This window comes from Camelina sativa, chromosome 5 (genome assembly GCF_030686135.1).
Source record: "Camelina sativa cultivar CO46 ecotype springtype chromosome 5, ASM3068613v1".
NCBI lineage: Eukaryota > Viridiplantae > Streptophyta > Magnoliopsida > Brassicales > Brassicaceae > Camelina > Camelina sativa.
In genome coordinates, this window is record NC_141884.1 from 27,288,912 (window position 1) to 27,307,844 (window position 18,933).

The 18,933-nt window shown below is 37.2% G+C and overlaps 1 protein-coding gene across 4 annotated transcripts; it reads left to right on the top strand.

The window, feature by feature from the left end:
* Nucleotides 1–983: 983 nt before the first annotated feature.
* LOC147944456 (uncharacterized) lies at nucleotides 984–17,536 on the top strand. Of its 4 annotated transcripts, XM_087450876.1 has the most exons (63): nucleotides 984–1,140; nucleotides 1,255–1,353; nucleotides 1,574–1,781; nucleotides 1,860–1,890; nucleotides 1,999–2,269; nucleotides 2,534–2,600; nucleotides 2,734–2,796; nucleotides 2,907–2,972; nucleotides 3,164–3,256; nucleotides 3,346–3,489; nucleotides 3,570–3,624; nucleotides 3,722–3,800; nucleotides 3,883–3,958; nucleotides 4,067–4,242; nucleotides 4,330–4,439; nucleotides 4,611–4,656; nucleotides 4,814–4,864; nucleotides 5,260–5,337; nucleotides 5,440–5,511; nucleotides 5,591–5,715; nucleotides 5,957–6,053; nucleotides 6,192–6,276; nucleotides 6,353–6,462; nucleotides 6,592–6,676; nucleotides 6,785–6,895; nucleotides 7,009–7,118; nucleotides 7,190–7,276; nucleotides 7,452–7,563; nucleotides 7,673–7,817; nucleotides 7,914–7,972; nucleotides 8,138–8,406; nucleotides 8,491–8,584; nucleotides 8,691–8,749; nucleotides 8,889–9,084; nucleotides 9,229–9,381; nucleotides 9,488–9,564; nucleotides 9,640–10,062; nucleotides 10,145–10,296; nucleotides 10,384–10,482; nucleotides 10,591–10,961; nucleotides 11,058–11,127; nucleotides 11,374–11,473; nucleotides 11,574–11,632; nucleotides 11,771–11,927; nucleotides 12,034–12,094; nucleotides 12,205–12,234; nucleotides 12,370–12,447; nucleotides 12,529–12,618; nucleotides 12,698–12,761; nucleotides 12,933–12,985; nucleotides 13,104–13,193; nucleotides 13,265–13,359; nucleotides 13,572–13,651; nucleotides 13,771–13,841; nucleotides 13,956–14,054; nucleotides 14,181–14,242; nucleotides 14,337–14,408; nucleotides 14,495–14,595; nucleotides 14,694–14,763; nucleotides 14,976–15,210; nucleotides 15,335–15,375; nucleotides 15,950–16,131; nucleotides 16,216–17,536. In XM_087450876.1, the coding sequence occupies exons 40-43, from the start codon at nucleotides 10,924–10,926 to the stop codon at nucleotides 11,594–11,596; spliced, it is 231 nt and encodes a 76-aa protein (XP_087307002.1). In that variant the 5' UTR covers nucleotides 984–1,140; nucleotides 1,255–1,353; nucleotides 1,574–1,781; nucleotides 1,860–1,890; nucleotides 1,999–2,269; nucleotides 2,534–2,600; nucleotides 2,734–2,796; nucleotides 2,907–2,972; nucleotides 3,164–3,256; nucleotides 3,346–3,489; nucleotides 3,570–3,624; nucleotides 3,722–3,800; nucleotides 3,883–3,958; nucleotides 4,067–4,242; nucleotides 4,330–4,439; nucleotides 4,611–4,656; nucleotides 4,814–4,864; nucleotides 5,260–5,337; nucleotides 5,440–5,511; nucleotides 5,591–5,715; nucleotides 5,957–6,053; nucleotides 6,192–6,276; nucleotides 6,353–6,462; nucleotides 6,592–6,676; nucleotides 6,785–6,895; nucleotides 7,009–7,118; nucleotides 7,190–7,276; nucleotides 7,452–7,563; nucleotides 7,673–7,817; nucleotides 7,914–7,972; nucleotides 8,138–8,406; nucleotides 8,491–8,584; nucleotides 8,691–8,749; nucleotides 8,889–9,084; nucleotides 9,229–9,381; nucleotides 9,488–9,564; nucleotides 9,640–10,062; nucleotides 10,145–10,296; nucleotides 10,384–10,482; nucleotides 10,591–10,923; the 3' UTR covers nucleotides 11,597–11,632; nucleotides 11,771–11,927; nucleotides 12,034–12,094; nucleotides 12,205–12,234; nucleotides 12,370–12,447; nucleotides 12,529–12,618; nucleotides 12,698–12,761; nucleotides 12,933–12,985; nucleotides 13,104–13,193; nucleotides 13,265–13,359; nucleotides 13,572–13,651; nucleotides 13,771–13,841; nucleotides 13,956–14,054; nucleotides 14,181–14,242; nucleotides 14,337–14,408; nucleotides 14,495–14,595; nucleotides 14,694–14,763; nucleotides 14,976–15,210; nucleotides 15,335–15,375; nucleotides 15,950–16,131; nucleotides 16,216–17,536. The 4 variants fall into 4 exon arrangements, with proteins under 4 accessions (XP_087307002.1, XP_087306999.1, XP_087307000.1 ...); XM_087450873.1 differs by lacking the exons at nucleotides 984–1,140; nucleotides 1,255–1,353; nucleotides 14,976–15,210 and having other exon boundaries at nucleotides 1,411–1,781; nucleotides 1,999–2,077; nucleotides 2,177–2,269; ... (1 more) ...; nucleotides 12,698–13,359; nucleotides 15,335–16,131; XM_087450874.1 differs by lacking the exons at nucleotides 984–1,140; nucleotides 1,255–1,353; nucleotides 14,976–15,210 and having other exon boundaries at nucleotides 1,411–1,781; nucleotides 1,999–2,077; nucleotides 2,177–2,269; ... (2 more) ...; nucleotides 12,698–13,359; nucleotides 15,335–16,131.
* Nucleotides 17,537–18,933: the final 1,397 nt, after the last annotated feature.

The following is an 18,933-nucleotide window of genomic DNA, read 5'->3' on the forward strand; positions in this document are numbered from 1 at the left end:
TGCTTTCATGGCTCAATTAGCATGCAAGAGGATCGAAACAAACATGAAACAATGATTCGAGCTTTTTAATACTTTATTTGGTGAGAAATTAGACGATCGAAGTGAAAGAAAAGAGATGGTAGATACCTCACGGGTGTGGTCAGCGTTAACTCGTACTCTACTCCGGCCTCATTATACGAACCGGTTTGATCAGCTCATCTCTCTGCTCTCTGCATCAACGTTTCGAAGCACAACTCGTTTCCTTCTCAGACTTGTTTTCCAGGCAGCTGTTCATACCATCTGGTGTGAGCGGAATAGGCGTCGTCATGGTGAGCAGCCGCGCACCGAGGCTCAACTTATCCACACTTTGGATCGTCTAGTTCGAAATAAAGTCTCCTCTATCCAGCGGCATTGTCCTGACAAGCTGAAGGATGGTCTTCTTCTCTGGTTTCAATCGAGAGTTTAGTTTGTTTTGGCAATACTTTAAAGTCTATTTCAATCCTCTGTTTTTTCAGTAGAAGGACGCATCTATTGTACAAAGGACTTTTTTTGACTTGAATATAATTTCACATTCATTCAAAAAAAAGAAAAGAGATGGTAGATTTAATATTAACTTTATTTTCGAGTGTATGAGTACTGATTTAATTTGGTTTGCATTGATTTTCTAGCAAACGTATAATTTATTTCCGGTTTAGTTTGACTGACCAATGAATACATTTAAGTTGAATGAAAGAAAAGAAAAAAAAAAAAAAGAGGGAGAAATGAATGAATCGAGCATTAGCATAGCAGTTGGCAAAAAAAAAAAAAAAAAAAAAAGCAAAATAGAAGAAAAAAAAGGAAATTATGCATATTCGAAAAAAAAATAAGAAGCCTTTGCTCGATATCGCGTCCTCAATCGTGTTAGTGTTTTCTGACCGTTGGAGAAGAGATCGTATGATGAGACCAAGAAAAAGAAAAAAACGTTTACATGAATCTCTCTCTAACGGTCACTTTAGAAATTTACCAAACAAAAAAAGAAAAAAAGAAAAACTTTACATGAATCTCTCCAACGGTCACTTTTGATATGGACGCGCACGCTTCTTCTCTATGATTACGTCTTCAAGGGTTTTGTTCCTCTCTCTCTCTAGTACAGTATCTTCTCTCGCTCGGTCTGTTTCGTTGGTGGTTACATTCTTCTAAACTAGTCTCTCTGATGTTTTTCTTTGAATCGATCATTGGATTTTAATTCTTTTCTAGGGTTTGGTTCCTAACTTGTTGTTTCTGTTTATTTTCCAGGATTTTATCAATCAATGATGTTATAATGGGGCGACGGAAGAGAAAACCTGAACAAGGTCGCAGTCGCAGAGAAGAGAGGCCCAAGAAAGAACAAAATTGGTAAAGCTTTTAAATTTAATCTTTCAATGATTTCTCTCTCTCTCTCTCTCTCTCTCTACGATAAGGTAACAGATAAAACAACTCGAAAAACCCTAGATCCAGATCAAGGTCACCGAATCTTCCTAACCCTTGTTGTTTGTTTGTGTTCACTTCATCATCGCTAACTCTAACATCTGCTCTTTTTTTTTTTTCCCTTGGGTCGTGAATGATGACGAAGAAGATGATCGTTGAGGCCTGAAACGATGGCGTTTTGGAAATTCTGCGAATTGGGCTTTTGGTGTTAGTTGGCGATCCATATTCTTCTTTAGGGTCCATTAATTGAGACGTCGTCATTTTTGGAGCATCGTCTTCTTCCATCCCTTTCTCTGAAATCAAAACGGAACAGAGGAGTGAGGAGTGAGGATTTGAGCTTTTGGTATTGATAAGAGGTACCTTATTCTTCTAAATCTCTACCGATTCGCTTTAATTACAGCTTTGATTGACTATTTCTCTCGTTGATGATTCAGAACACAATCGTCGCCAACGTGCTTGCTTAAGGTAACAACATAAGCTGGTTCTACAGATTTGATCGATGAATTTGCTTTTTTTTTTTGGTTACATTTACAATTTTAAGGTTTTAATTATTTTGTGAATCCGATCAAGGAGATTATCATCATTCAAGGAAGGTAGAGACCATGTACAACTAATTCCATTGAATGACACCATTCCATGAGCCAACGTCCAGGTTTTATTTCATATCATCCTTCACTTATGTCTGATTCAATTTTATTATCTGTTCCTTGTGTTGCTTTGATATTTGTTTCAGTGTTTCTCTTCATATTAGATTTTTAAAACAATTTGCAATTTGCTTAACTGGGAATTGATAATGGTGCTGGTTGTTCCTGTTCTCCTACCGTCACACCACATTGATATAAGGGTATGTCTGATTTAGCTTTATTTTATGATGGTCTCACTATCTATTGATCTTACTTGTATTCTTGTTACTGACGAGATTTTGTGACTTGTGGATTGCATTGATTCCATATGGCAGGTAATGAATTCATTCGATGCCAAGATCTTCCAATTTTAGATTGCTGATGCGCTTTGATCAGATGTTACTTTGGCGAATTGGTTTTTCTTTTGGTGTTGCATTATAGCTCAATAAATGCTCACTGACTTGCTTCGTGTTTGTGCTTTGAAGGTGGCTTTCTCCATTGCGATTTATTCTGAGCCTGCCGTCGTTAAAGTTAACGCCATACGTATCTCGGGTTAGTTATATGTTTCTTGTGTTGCTTTAAGATTTGCTAATAATGATCAGTGCTTCTTCGTATTATGAATTTTGTAAACAGTTTGCAATTTTATTAAATGGAAATTTTGTTGTTGTATTGACATGATATGAAGTGGAATTGATAATATGGTGTTGGTTGTTCCTGTTCTCCTAGTGTCATCACCACATTGATATAGGTATGTCTGATTTAGCCTTATTTTATGATGTCAAACTATTTCTCTTTGTGAATTCATCATCTTCATAAAATTGTTACCTTTATGTGTGTGTTTTGATTGCATATCCACAGCCTGACATCCTTGTTCGTGGTTTTGCTGGTTGGAATTCTAGTTTTATCTTCAAGGTCTTCCCAAAGGTACCCTCTCTTCTTATTGACACTCTTGTAGTCATTCCATCACTGCTCGAATTGGTGATGGTTTTATTTGATGGATCTTTTTTCTCTTCTCTTGTCTACATCTTCAGGTCGTAGTATTCTTCCTCTTTACTGATTTTTGTTTTCTTCTTTCTATATAAGTGAAAGCACATCTCTGTCTCTCTTTGTTGCAGATCATGAGGAACCAGGATTACTGTGTTGGAGCGGTTCGAAGAGAAAAAAAAAATCATTGTGGGAGTGCGTTTGATTCTGAGTTCAACTTTCAGGTTACCTCACATCTATACACCGTTCAGCATATCTGTTGTTTTATTTGATATCATCTTATTATTGGTCTTTTGTTTCTTGTGTTTCCCAGATGATGTTCTTGCTGTGTACACACATTCAGATGAGAGATCGATGATCCACAGATTCTTTCCTACACGAGTTTGTTCTTAAACTTTGTCGAGGCACCGGGGGGACTGATATGATAAATCTTTCTTCTGGTCTGTCATATTTTCAGGTTTCTTCTGTGCTACATCTTTTTATTACCATCCGTCTTCATTACAACCACAAGTTAACCTTTATTCTCTTGTGTCTCAGTTTTTTCTTGAAGGATGCCTTTAATCTGTCGTTGCTCCATGTTACCTCTTTCATGGTCTCTTCTTTCCCTTTGTTATATCCCAGGCAGCATCAAGAACCTGAAACCTCTTTATATATCTTTATGCTATTTACTTGTTATTATGTTGTTTCAGGTTTTGGATGATACTTTTATCGATGAGAGTGATGGCTTTTTGATGGACACGCTTCTTCTCTGTGCTACATTATTAAAGGGTTTTCTTCTTCCTCTTCACACGTCTTTTACTTATAATTTTTGTTTTGTTTTGTTCCTTACGTTTCTTTCTTCGTTTTGCAGGCCTTTTGGAAGCAAACCATGATCCAATCATCACGTATTCTATAATCCATGTTATTGTCTTCAAGCGTTCTCATGGGTTCCTTGCTCTAAACCCATCTCTATTTGATTATGTATTGTCTATTTTGTTCGGTGGTTTTTTCTAATTACATGTTATTAACTTTTCGTTTTTTTTTTCTTGGTTTAGATTTGAGGAGGATGATCCTGCGACTGATCGGTGATGGCTTTGACTGATCGTTGTCACTCTCTTACTCATGTTGCTCTTCTAGGGGTTGGTTTCTAAATTGAATCATTCAAGGCTTTGTTTATTATGTTCATGCGATTTTTAACTCTTCTTGGCTCTGTAACATCACTGTTGATATGGTATGTATTCTAATGATTTTTTAATCCTCTCTTCTTTGATTATGAAGGCTTTCTCTTATTATATATTCTACTCCTTTTTTATTATAGGGAATACGCTTTAGGGGAATGTCGATTCTTGAATGCCAGAAAACTCTTCAGCTCAATCTGGAGTAAAGCCCTTACCTGAGGGTCCTCTGTGGCTGCCGTTAACTGCAAAGGTTGGATAATCTTTTTAACATTTTCATACATAAATGGTCACGGGAATGTTTCTTACAATTTTTGTTTCCCTTATTATATGATCCTACGGTATAGTTCTGTCTCTTTTGATACAATTTTTGTTTCCCTTATTATATGATTCTAAGGTATAGTTCTGTCTCTTTTCGATATAGGGGCCAAACAAAGAGCAAGTTGAGGCTCATCGTGCGGGTGTGCCAGGTTTGTAGTTCATTTCTCTGCTCTGTGTTTTTTTGACCTCTAGTTTCATGAGTCATGACTCATCAAAGCATAGCAAAATAAGCCGGTGGTAATTATAAACTGAGTGTTCTGACTTTTGCAAATATAACTCTAGTTTATACCTAATTTTACATTGCAGAGAGTTGTAATGGTGGCGACGAGAGAAGAGAGCAGACATAAACTTAAACAGGTGAGCGTTACACTGGGGTTTTGTTGCAATGTAGATCAGAACTAAATTGCGACTGAGATTTTGGGTCTAATATGTTTTTGTAGGTATGTAGAATTAGGGTTCTGGAGCTTCAAACTCAAACCCCTATGGGTTCCTTAAAATCAGATAGAGTATCTATCTGTGGTCCAATATTACTCGGTCAGGGTTTGTTCTCAGACCTCTATTTCATTGGAAAATCCTCTTCTCTTCTCCATTGACTATCTATCATGGTTTGATTTATTGATTTAACATGTATTTGACATAAAAGTTATAAAGGATATATATTCTTGCTAGACAAAAAGTTTTGACGTTTATGATTTGTTTGAACGACAGACAGTGGCTGGCTTATGGTGATTATTTTGTTTCATATCTCACAGGAGGATTTTGAAGGCTATTGCGAGAATATCCGGTGATGTGTACATCCCTCGGGGGTGTTTCTGTCCCGATCAACTTTGGTAATGTGTGGTGTTTGACTGCATATTTCTCCCTATTTAAGTGTTCATTTGGTCTTAATTTTGATTCACTTATTAAACTGGTTTTGGTTGATAACATGTCAGAGCTGGCCTGTACGTACGCCTAGGCCAGTTGCATCAAAGCTTGCTGCCGATACTCCTCTACTTGCTGGGCAGGTAATTACTCAATTTTTTTTAAGCAGTGACAGTCAATTGAAGATGTGTGTTGTTGATTGCTTTCATTTCCTGTTGTCAGTGTGTTTTCGATCCCTTTTCACTTCTGTTCTTGGTTCCATCCCTGGTGATTCTGGCTGTGGGAAAGCTGTTATCAGTCAGGCACAGCCAAAAGATTATATATGGAAAACGTTAAACAGTGGCAAGGTAAACAAAATTATGCTCTGCTTATCCTTTTCAAAAGCCTAGATGCTCTGAAATGAAAGCTGGGAGTGATAGGCCGTCTGGGAGTAATAGACCGTTTGTAATTTGTATTGCATGCTAACCAGGACAGGCCATAACTTGAATCATTGTCCAATTAATGAATAAAAGCTTGGGATTATGTTTTGATTTTTGGCGTTGCTTGTGAATGTTGCTAGGAAATTTTTAATAAACATTTGTCGTGCAGGTCGTTCCACGATATGGCCATGTTTTTTTTTGGCGTTTCACCTCCTGGAGGAGACTTTTCAGATCATGTGACTTCTGCAACCCTTCGTATTGTTAAGGTAGTTATGTCGTTCATGGCTGCTTCCCTATCTTCTACATATTCATATATCTCGATTGAGATAAACCAGATGGTGTTTGATTTTAGAACTGCCGCAGACTCGTATTAGCATTGTTTTTCTTTTTCTTTTCTTCTGCAGGTCTTCTGAGGTTTGGACAAAAAGCTTGCCCAGAGGAAACATTCTCCCTCTGTCGATTGGTTGATTTCCTACAAAGTATTCAACGGTATGCTTACGTATTCTCAGTTCAAACCTGTCTGGCTCAAAGTATATAACAAGTTGCTTTTTTTCTTTTTCTTTAGGCATTGAAATCTTTCTATAAGAAGTTCGATCGAAATTTCATCAACATCATCAGGACAAAGGCCAGAGAGGTTTTGCAGAGGAAAAAGACGATCTTGGTGAAATTGTCCAGGTACGTGTCAATTCGGAGAATCTATCTTACTCGGCAGGGTTTGTTCTCAGACTTCTATTTTATGGCCAAATCCTCTTCTCTTCTCCATTTACTATATCACCTGATGATTTTGTTCTCTCTCTCTCTTAGGTTCCGAACCCAACACTGCAGTCAAGTAATGTCCAAGGAGCCTTCTTCAATCGGGCTCTTACTTAAGCTCCTCTCTAAACCAGAGGTTTGCATTTTATACATCTTCGCATATAATTTGGTCTCATTCCTCTCTTCTCCATCGTTGTTGCTTGTTGGTTTGGTCTAACTTCTTTTTTTTTATCTGGTGTTTCAGGATCTCCGGTTCTTGGTGTGGGGTTTTACCGCATCTTTGGCCAAAGCGTCGGGATCACAGGTTATGCTTTTTAATGGTTGTTACTTTGACGTTTGATTGAGCTTAATTCAGGTTATGCAACTTAATTTCATCTTTTTTTTTTTCTTGATTAATTCAGATATGGTGCAAGTGAGGATGGTTTTTCTAAATTTCGTGTGTTGATTGATTTGTCTCACTAATTGTAGGGAAAGGAGTGTCACAAACATAGCCGCTAGCTAGCTCTACCAATGCATGAATTAGACCATGAGCAAACGCCCAAGAAGAAGACGAAGAAGAAGAAGAAGAACTCCTCAATGTTTTGTTTCAAATCATCCATCACTATTGTTTAAGTTCAACTACTTCTTTTAACCATTCTTGTTATTGCAGGATAAAGTGTCGTATTAGAACCAGTAGCTACAACACAGAGCAAGCCTCAGTAAATAACAAGTTACTCCTACCGAAGCAATCACAGAGGTAAACAAACTTCTGCGTTGCTTAGCCTTAGGGTTGATGATGACCCAAACAATAACGACATCAATAGAATTTGATAAACGAACGATCACCTTCTCTTCTCTTTTCTTGTCTTATAACTCTTGAGTATCGTTGATGAATTAGCTAGATTAACTCTTGAGTATCGTTGATGAATTAGCTGGATATGGTGCCAAGTGAGTATCAGAGGAGGACGGACGTTATTTGTTTCCATGACGTTTCTTCTTCTTCTTCTTCAACTGGATTTATCTGATTTGATCGAGCAAGTAAAGGTATAACAATTCTAGGGTCTTTATTAAGGGGTTTTCTCTTTAATTGGCTCTTTCTATTAGAATTACAAATTAGCATCTGATGGTTCTACTTCTTGCACTCTTTTTGCAGATCGTGGAGATGCTTTCAAGAATTAAAACTAATTCTATTGGATTGATGGTGTTTGACCAAGTACAGGTTTACAGACCACCCGTGGCCTAACGTTGATGCTCTTAGTAGAGTGCTGCTGAACTATTACCGTCTAACAGAAAGAAAGGTACAAAACTGCATCTTTATCACTTAAGTCTGACTAACCACAGGCCTTGTTTTACTGAATCTTGGTTATAATTAATAGAGTGACCTTTTGTTTCAGATTTAGATACTACACTGTGCTTTTTGGCTGTCTCAAGGGATCTCGTCATCTGCTCACAGGTACATACACAGACATAATTTCGCGCTATTGACACTCATCTTTGAATAAACCCACACAGTTCTCTTTGAATAAACCCACACAGACATAATTTCGCGCTATTGACAGTTCTCTTTGAATAAAACCACACTCATCTTTGTGATGCTGTTTTCTCTTTCTCTTTTCAGGTGATATGGGACCGGGTTCTTGGACTGCCACTAGAGCGGCCAAAGAGTGTAAACATGTCCTCCCAAAGGTGAAACTTTGCAACTTCGTGGAACTCTTAAGCTCCTCTACATCTCTCAGAGTGAGTCTGTCCCAGCTCTTGAAAAATATTGTCCTTAGGAGTTCCAGCCCAACAAATTTGAGAGAAAGAAACAGAGAGAGATCGTTCTAGTGGCGACAAGAGAGCAACATGATGATGGTTCGAACTTACTACTCAACCGATCCATGAATTGTGAGCCGAATTTGCTTTCTAAATTTGTTCTTGTTTCTTTTTTTTTATCGAGCTTGAGATTTTGGGTTTAATATGTTTCTATAGGTATGGAGAATTAGGGTTCCTAGAGCTTCGAACCTCAATGCCATGGGTTCCTTATTCCAGATAAAGTATCTATCTATGGGTCAAATATTAGTCGGTCAGGGTTTGTTTTCAGACCTCTCTATTATATTATTGGCAAATCCTCTTCTCTTCTCCATTGACTATCTATCACCTGATGATTTTGTTTGCTATCTCTCTCATAGGTTCCGAGCCAGCCAAGCAATAACCCCTGTCTTGAAGGAGATTTCTGCCACGATCCAAGGTTGGTTTGTTTGTTTGATCTCTTGTCCTTCTTTGTTTAATTTTACTTTACTTAGAGAACTCTTCACTTTCATCATCGCTAATGCTAACCTCTGCTCGGTTGTTACCTTTGGTCTTGTCGTGACTCGTGAATGATGAAGAATATGATCGTTGTGGACGAAGTGGAATTGATAATGATGCTGGTTGTTCCTGTTCTCGTATGTCTGGTTTAGCCTTATTTTATGATTTCAAACTATATTTTATGTGAATTCATTATCTTCAGAAAGTTGGTACCATTGTGGGAGTTCGTTTGTTCTTCTATCTTATCCTCTCATGCAAAAGGCTCGACAAATTCAGGTATTCATTCCGTATTCCCTCCCAAATCTGTTGCAATCAGTTTGTTTTAATATTACTCCATTAAATATTTCGGGTTCCTGAGATTTGGACTGTGCTATTCGGGAGTCTTACAACATTATTTTGCTATGTTATTGAAATTTTCAGTTAACAGTAATGTCGCTGATCTTCCTAGTGATGTTGGCCTGCATGTTTTACCTTTTAAGCCTAAGACCCTATATTTTAGTGGAGGAGGATGCTTTGATCGGCTGGTGATGGTTTTGATGGATCGTTTTTGTCTTCTCTGCGCTACATCTTCAGGTAGTCTTCTTCCTCTTAACTGATTTTTTTCTAGGGTTTGGTTTCCAAATTGCGTAGGTAGCTTTATGTATGTTCATGCTAACTACTTGTTGTTATGTTGTTTCAGGTTTCGGATGATGCTTTTATCGATGAGAGTGATGGCTTTGATGGACACGTTTCTTCTCTGTGCTACTTCTTCAAAGGGTTTAGTTCTTCCTCTTAACACGTCTTTTACTTTCTTTTTTTTTTGTTCCTTACGTTTCTTTCTTCGTATTGCAGGTATTTTGGAAGCAAACCATGATCCAATCATCACGTTTCTAATCCATGTTATTGTCTTCAAGCGTTCTCATGGGTTCCTTGCTCTAAACTCATCTCTATTTGCTTCTTTATTGTCACTTTGGTTCGGTGGTTTTGTCTTATTTCTAGTTACATAATGTCGTTTTTGTTTTGTTGGTTTAGATTTGTGGACGATGATCCTGCGATTGATCGGTGATGGCTTTGACTGATCGTTGTCACTCTCTTACTCTTGTTTCTCTTCTAGAATTTGGTTTCTAAATTGATCATTCAAGGCTTTTTTATTATGTTCATGCGATGTTTAACTCTACTTGGCTCTGTTAATTTTAGATTGTGGAGGAGGATGCTTTGATCAGTTGGTGACGGTTTTGATGGCTTGTATTTGTCCTCTCTGCGGTACATCTTCAGGTAGTCTTCTTCCACTGAACCGATTTTTTCTGTTTCTTTCTATATAAAGTGAAAAGAACATCTCTGTCTCTCTTTGATGCAGATCATGAGGAACTAGGATTACTGTGTGGGAGGTTCAAAGAGAAAAAACAAAGATTGTGAGAGCGTTTAATTTCTGAGTTTAACTTTCAGGTTGCCTCGCATCTTTAAAGATCTGCATCTTTAAAATTGGTCTGCTCTTGGCTACAGCTTCAGGTAATAATATTCTTCCTCTTAACCGATTGTTGTTTTTCTTTCTTTCTACATCTTCAGAAAAAACATCTCTGTCTCTCTTTGTTGCAGATCATGAGGAACCAGGATTACTATGTGGGAGGTTCGAAGAGAAAGAAAAATCATTGTGGGAGACTGGGAGTGCGTTTGATTTCTAAGTTTAACTTTCAGGTTACCTCACATTTATACACACCTTTTATCATATCTGTTGTTTTATTTGATATTATGGGAGTTAGTTGGTGTTAGTTGGCCCACCATAATTCTTTATTTCTTCTTTAGGGTCCATTATTTGATGAGACGTTGTCGTTTTGGAGTATCGTCTCCTTCCATCCCCTTGTCTGAAAACAAAACGGAACGGAGGACTTTAGGAGTGACGACTGAGGAGTGAGGAGTGAGGAGTGAGAGACTACTCTGAGCAAAGTGCAAGGCGCTGTCAAAAGACTTGTCTCATCATGCGGCTGTGCCAGGTTTGTATGTCTCTGCTCTGTGTGTTTTGTGACCTCTAGTTTCATGAATTAACATTGCAGGATGTACAAGGATGGTAGCATCATTCCATTCCATTAGATGAGTCCTTAGGCTATGCTGCAATTTTTTCACACATGAGCTCCTCAGATGAAAGAGCTCATGAGGCTTTATCTCACCGTCCACAGGTTTCTTCTGGATCTCTCTGTTTCTACATGTCTCAAAACTTAATCAATAAGCTAATTTGTTTTTAATGTGTATTATGATGTTGTTCGCTCTCTCAGGCTACGAGCCAGTCAACACTGCAGCCAAGCAATGGCCCCTATCTTGAAGGAGATTCTGCCACGATCCAAGGTTAGTTTGTTTGTTCTCTTGTCCTTCTTTGTGTAATTAATTACTCTACTCCCTTAATTATTTTTATCTGTCAAGTACTTGCATCTGTGCTTCTGTACAAGTAATATATCTTATTATCTCAGTATCTTGGACTCCACAGATCCATGAATTGTGAGTCGAATTTTCCTTTTTAAAGTTGTTTGTTGTTTTTCTTTTGTTTACAATTTAGATAGAGACTGAGATTTTGGGTTTAATATGTTTCTGTAGGTATGGAGAATTAGGGTTCATGGAGGTTCGAACCTCAATGCCTTGGGTTCCTTATTCCAGATAGAGTATCTATCTATGGGTCCAATATTACTCGGCCAGGGTTTGTTCTCAGACCTCTCTATTATATTATTGGCAAATCCTCTTCTCTTCTCCATTGAGTATCTATCACCTGATGATTTTGTTTGCTATCTCTCTCATAGGTTCCGAGCCAGCCAAGCAATGACCACTATCTTGGAGGAGATTTCTGCCACGATCCAAGGTTGGTTTGTTTGTTCTCTTGTACTTCTTTGTTGAATTTTACTTTACTTAGAGAACTCTTCACTTTCCTCATCGCTAACTCTAACCTCTGCTCGGTTGTTACCTCTGGTCGTGTCGTGACTCGTGAATGATGAAGAAGATGATCGTTGTGGCTTGAAACGACAGTGTTTTGAAAATTCTAGGAACTGTGCTTTTGGTGTTAGTTGGCGGCCCATATTCTTCTTCTTCCTTCCCCTTAGTCTGAAATCAAAACGAAACAGAGAGGAGTCAGGACTGAGCTTTGGTATTGATTAGAGGTACCTCCTTATTCCTTTTTCTTCTAAATCCCTATGATTCTTTTTTTTTTGTTACTTCTTTTTTTTTGTTTTGTTTGTTCCTTACGTTTCTTTCTTTGTATTGCAGGTCTTTTGGAAGCAAACATCACGTTTCTAAACCATGTTATTGTCTTCAAGCGTTCTCATGGGTTCCTTGCTCTAAACTCATCATCTCTATTTGCTTCTTTATTGTCACTTTGGTTCGGTGGTTTTGTCTTATCTTTTAGTTACATAATGCGTTTTTGTTTTGTTGGTTTAGATTTGTGGAGGATGATCCTGCAATTGATCGGTGATGGCTTTGACTGATCGTTGTCACTCTCTTATTCTTGTTGCTCTTCTAGAATTTGGTTTCTAAATTGATCATTCAAGGCTTTTTAATTATTTTCATGCGATTTTTAACTCTACTTGGCTCTGTTAATTTTAGATTGTGGAGAAGGATGCTTTGATCGGTTGGTGACTGTTTTCATTGCTTGTATTTGTCCTCTCTGCGGTACATCTTCAGGTAGTCTTCTTCCACTTAACCGATTTTTTCTGTTTCTTTCTATATAAAGTGAAAAAACACCTCTGTCTCTCTTTGATGCAGATCATGAGGAACTAGGATTACTGTGTGGGAGGTTCAAAGAGAAAAAACAAACATTGTGGGAGAGTTTGATTTCTGAGTTTTAACTTTCAGGTTGCCTCGCATCTTTACACCTTTTTGCCTATCGGTTCAATATGTCTTTTTAACGAAAATGTATTTCTCTTTGATGCAGATCGTGAAGGCACTAGGAGGACTGATGTGATAAAATCTTACCTTTGGTCTGTCATCTTTTAAAGGTTTCTTCTTCTGTGCTACATCATTGTAGTACCATCCGTCTTCATTACAACCACAAGTTAACCTTTGTTCTGTCGTTGCTCCTTGTTGCCTCTTTGACAGTCTCCTCTTTCCCTTTGTTATATTCTTACTGTTGACACAGATCAGCTAATGTTTTTCTTTGCTTGTGTTAGATCGTGGAGGGAAGGATCGATGGTTTGAGAGTATATAACTTCGAGTTTTTTTGGTTACTTCACATCTATACTAATTGATGTTTTTATAGGGTTTGGTTTTTAAATATTGCGCATAGGTTGCTTGCTATGTATGTCATGTGATTTTTATTGTCGTTATGGTACTTATTTCAGGTTTTGGATCGGATGATGTCTTTTATGGGATCATGCTTTGATGGAAACGCTTCTTCAACGCTTCTTCTCCGTGCTAACGTCTTCTTAACGGTTTTGGTCTTACTCATAAGTCTTAACGGTTTCTTAAAATTTGTTCTCTATTTTTTTCTCATCTAGTCCAGTTTCATGATTCGATTTCCTGCCTGGGGTTTTGGAGGAAGAACATCTGATGGTTCTGTGTCTCCTCATGCTTTTTACAACGTTATACGGCGACGAGGTAACGTACTAGACATAAAAAAACTGTTCTGCCTTTTTTTCTTTTTAATTGGAACTGTTATACTATATGTGTGCATACATAACATACTGATGTATAATACATTATACGGAAGTTTTTGTTTCTTTTTTATAATTTCAGAACCATGAAACATTGCATTCACCAAATCGCATGTTAAGTTGTCACATAGATTCATAGTCTCTTTTCTTTTTCAGGTTGTTGGAGTTTATGCAACGTTTCTCCAGCGGGATCCACAATTTGTACTTGTGGCACTGCTTATCCTGCTTTAGCTCAGGTTCTTTCTCAGATTCCTTCTTCTTCGGATAGAATTTGTATTAGTTTGAAACTGATTTTAGGTAGACACTGATTTTTGAGCTTGTCCTTGTTTGTTCTCGTTGTCTGTTTTTGTAACAGGAGATTTCTTGCTATTTGGCTCTGGAGCTTGGGATAATCAAAGATCAAACGTTTTGCTGATGCAAGAGACTGTAAGCTTGGGATATGATATGAGTTTCTCAATTGTGTTTCATTCCTTTGTCCCCATTTACTTTCTCGTTGATGGCTAACAGACTTTCCATTTATTCTACAATTTTTTATTGTAGGCTCAAGGACAACAACGTCGTGTCCTTGCTTGTCATCTTCACTCCGAGACAGTCTATGGACTGCTTTGATTATGTTTATGGCCAGTAATTACCTGCCCAGTAAGCTTGCTTTTCTGACTTTGTATTTTCTTATCTCTACTTCTTTTTCTACTTTATTATTCATAAACAGCCTGTGATATTTCATTATAAGTAATAAGGCCACACCCACTGATGATTTGGTGGTAGTTTCACTTCATGTTGTTGGTGTCGCGCGAGGGCTCGTCCCATAATCTTTCGCAATGCTTCAGGTTTGCATCAATCTCTAATTTTCCTACTTGCAAGCCTAATTTTTTTAAGCTATTTGCTTCACTTATTAAATTTATTTGGTTGATAATATGCCAGAGCTGGCCTGTACGTATGCCTAGGCCAGTTGCTTCAAAGCTTGCTGCTGATACTCCTCTACTTACTGGGCAGGTAATTACTCAATTAATATTTTTTTTACAACCAAGATAGTCAATTGAAGATGTGTGTTGTTGATTGCTTTCTTTTCCTGTTGTCAGCGTGTCCTTGATGCCCTTTCTCCTTCTGTTTGTGGTGGATTTGCGCAATTCCTGTTGCTTCTGGCTGTGGGAAAATTGTTATCAATCATGCACTTACCAAGGTGTGACACTTTTGGTTTTGTTCCACTTAATTAATTATTTTTAATTTCCAAATCTAATTTGTTCTTTTCTATATAGTACTCTAACTCCGATGTTGTAGGTGATGAACTTATTTGGTGATGTTAAAGGGAAAGTAGCTATAATGGTGGACAACATGATCGACACAACATGTGAGTTATAAGTTTGTATCTTTCAGTGTCCCTGCATGTGATCATGTTTTAGCTTTTATATATGTCTCAAGCTTGATCCAAATGTTTACTAAACTTAATATTTGAATTTGTTTTTTTTTTTTTTTGAATAAAATGTTAAATTATATTCAAAAGAAAAATAACCTTTTTACAACTAGTGCAACACTTTCAGATCATTTCCCCTTATTTGTTAGGACTGAAATAAAAATTAGAAAAGAAAGCAAAAAACAGAGGCTAAGAACGTGATTGAAACCAGAGTTGTAAAGCTTCGTCGAATCATCGATCCCCCAGTAATCCAATAGATAGCAGCCGGTCCCTCACTTGCCTGTCGATCCAGGAGATAATAGCGACAGCAGTCTGTGGTGTGTCTCCATGCCGGCGACCATTTCGTTCACGCCATATCGTATAAACTTAATATTTGAATTTGATGTAATGCATAGTAAAAGTCTGCTTGAAAGAATAGTTTGTTTTTTCCTTCTTGATATTGCTTCTGGTTCTGGAAGTGCTGCGTGTGGGGTTATTTGTTTATTACGTTTAAATGGTGGCAATGCAGGACCTGTGGTCGCAGCTGCAAGATTTATTCCGGAACAACAGGTTAGCATAGACCCCCTTTTACATTAAATTTATAAAATGAACTTGTCAACTATTTGTTCTCATGGTTGAAAGTGTTCTTAAACGGTAACATTTTTTACCGTTTGAATTATAATATTTTTGTTGAAAAAATTAAAATACTGGAGTCTATAAATACTCTTTCTTCGGACAGAAATCTGAATCCGCTTAGTCGGTTCTTTATTTACAAATGTCAAATACACTGTTTATTATTCTCTTTGGGATTTGGTGATGAAAAGATGAAAGAGCTCGTGAGGCTTTACATCACTATCCACAGGTCAGTATTAATTTCTCCTAAAACAAGCTTCTTGTGTTTATTGTTGTTGTTTTTTCATAAAATCTGCCGCCATGATATCTTTGTTTTTCTACTGTTTTATTTTGGCTATAGTAATCATGAAGGTGAAAATTTGTTCAAGTCTTCAATCTACGTCAGAGCTTCATGAGTTTTTTGTTGTTGTTTTTGTCTATTATGTAGGTAGCGTGTGATAGTTTTATAATACAATGATTAGTTAGTTGGTGAGAACAAATTCTTAGACTCTTATTTGTCTTGTTGCAACAGGAAGTTCTTTGGATCAAATCAGCTGTGAAGGAATGTGGAGAAAACATATCGAAAGAGCAGTTAATATGTTTGGAAGACATTAAACAATAGCAAGGTAAAAACACACACAATTCCTCTACATGATCCCAGGGCAAAGAGAGTTTGCCTTGAAGCATTTACCTGATGACCCTCTTTTGCAGCTGGTACTTTCTTTTTTCCTTCTATTCTGTTGTGCTCTCAAAATTCTATCAATGTCCAGTGGCTTACAAATCTTTCCTACTCTGTAGGTGTCAAAGCTTTACGATGTTGTGCCACCCTGTTCTCACCGAGCTTGGAAAGGTAGTATCTCTATCATTTCTAGTATAACAGGGGGAACGTTTCATGTAATGGATTACGTTGAAAGTATGACAAAGCTTGCGAACTCCTTAAATATTCCACTAACAACTCTACAACACCTATATACAAGGCTTGCGAACTCCTTTGCCGATCATTTCGAATTTGAATATACTTACAAATGCTATGATGGCTTGTTATAGGTGAAGAACCCGTGACCAAATGTTGATGCTCGCAGTGGGGTCTTGCTGGACCACTATGGTCGAACCGAAGCAAGCAGATATTTCTTTTAAAGTAACTTCGCGCCTTAAGACAAATACCTAATGTTGTGCGTTTTGTAGGTACTACACCGTTCTCTTTGGTGTTTGAAGGAGTCTTGGCATCTGCTCTCAGGTATATCTATATATTTACACAATGAGTAAATAAGGGAAAGAAAAAAGTCATTAGGAGGCATTGACTTAGGAGGCATTGAAAGACAAATAATTTTACTGTCCAACTATCAAAAAGTATCAAACCGGTTATTACAAGATCGATCAAAACCTTTTATACTTATAACGAATTAGCCAGAAAATTGGCAGCGCTTAAAACTTTTGGATCAGAAGCAATGGCCGATAATATCATATCATCCCCATTGTCTAATTTGGCTCCTTAACTCTATCCACCTGAAACACACACATAACCTCAGCGATACAGTGTGCATCAGATTAGAGTTTTGAACAGAGGACACAAACCTCATTGAGGTTTCGAGCAGACTTGGAGGTTAACGATAAGTGTGTATCACTTCTAATGTTCTTGTGATTAGTGGATTTTTTTTTTAAATCGTCTTTCAGTCCTAAAGAACAAATAAAGAAAAGGACTAATAAGACATTATAGTAATCATAAGGAGCCGGCTGGAGCCCTTCTCAAGGATTCAGCAAGCAGGAAGCATTCTCAGTCCTCAAGGGGATTCACTTCTCATCACGTGGTTTGGCAATTTTCAGAACTAATATGCTCTGGTCGTCGTGGTTTGTATTTTTCTTTTGTGGTGATGTTTGTAGGGGAGAGTCCACTTGGATCAGTTAAAGTGGCAATAGCAGGTTTGTTTTTGTACAACAGGAGAAGGTTTGTTTCTTCCTGTCGGGCCTGTGGCTCTTTTGGGATTTTGTGTGTAATTTTCTTAATTAATGGAAAGTTACTTAAAAAAAAAAAAAGGACTAATGTCGTTTCATAATTCATCAAAATACAGTGTACGTGTCTACTATTAATTAAATATAAATTTAACTTTCTATTGTCAAATTCAGTGGTCATGGCCGGTACAACTGGTTTTTAATTGCTACCTTCTCATTCAAATTATCTATCGGATTGCGACGTTGGTTATTATTTCTTACAGATTGGGTTCGTAATAATCATTATTTCTACCTTCTCTAACAATAGAAAAAATTTAAGTCATGGTTCTATAATTTAAATTTGATTATGAAATACATTATATATATATATATATATATATATATATATATGTTGGTATCAACAACACTACGAACAAGGTGGAGGATCTTTCGGTGTTCAAATATTACTATTACGTGACTATTAGTAGTAACAAAACTTTATATTAGAATTAGTAAAAGAGTTATCTTGATAGAAGAAAAAATTATCTCGAGAGCTGGAGCTTATGATTTCCCAAATTGTATTAAACTTCAGGGTAGAAAAAGTATTAAACTTGTGAAACCTTAACATTTTTAATATTTGAATTATACAAAAAAAACGAATTAATTTTTAACTTGAGTGCGTTTACGATTTTCCATATTGTTTAAAAACGTTTTGATTTAACCTGAGAGTAGGAAAATATGAACACTGTGTAACGGTAATTTGTTTTACCGTTTGAATTATAATATTTTTGTTGAAAAAATTTCAAATACTGGAGTCTATAAATACTCTTTCTTCGAACAGAAATCTGAATCCGCTTAGTCGGTTCTTTATTTACAAATGTCAAATACACTGCTTAGTATTCTCTTTGTCGGTTGTTCTTAACTCAACTTATCTGTTTTGATAAAAAAAGTGAAAAAGCTTCTCTCTCTAAAAATCTTTCAAAGAGAGAGAAAGCTTTCCCGTTTGTTTTGCCGTCCAGATTTATTGACTACTTATGGATTTTCTTTCAGCATCATATGGTTTCTCTAACAGTGGTGGCTGGCTTCCATTTCCAACAGCGTCCGGTTTCCTTAACGGCGGTGTTTGGCTTGCCGTCCGGTGTAGTATCCGTCTTTTGTCCGGCATAGATTGGCTTTCATAGCAGTGCATGGTTGGCTCTTGTCTAGCATCCTCGGCTCATACAGTGGTAATGGCTAGCTTAAGGTTTCAACCCGACGTAGTTCGGTTTCTTTCTCTTTTTGCCTTCTCTCTTCTCCGGCATGTCCGGTTTGCTTTTCCTTTTGGTTTTTTTTATCACGGTTTCCTTTAGATCGTTGATTGTTTTTAGTGAAAATCTCATCGAATATGTGTGTTGGTGATAGCGATTCAGTGGCATCTCTTCGAATATGTGTGGTACAACAAACCACACAAAAAATTACATATCAAAAGCCGATCACAAAAATAAACAAAAACAGGGTAGACGAAACACAAATAACGAACATATGCTCCAAAACGTAAAAGAATTGATTGGCACGTTTGCAAACTTAATTAGAGAATTGATGCAATCA

What these genes read in the sequence shown, in the direction of transcription:
- LOC147944456 (XM_087450873.1), top strand. Translation starts at nt 7,051, where the DNA reads ATGCATGAATTAGACCATGAGCAAACGCCCAAGAAGAAGACGAAGAAG. An exon ending in AAGAAGAAGAACTCCTCAAT is followed by an intron (nt 7,119 to 7,189) that starts GTTTTGTTTCAA and finishes TTGTTATTGCAG; the next exon opens with GATAAAGTGTCGTATTAGAA. An exon ending in CTACCGAAGCAATCACAGAG is followed by an intron (nt 7,277 to 7,451) that starts GTAAACAAACTT and finishes TTGATGAATTAG; the next exon opens with CTGGATATGGTGCCAAGTGA.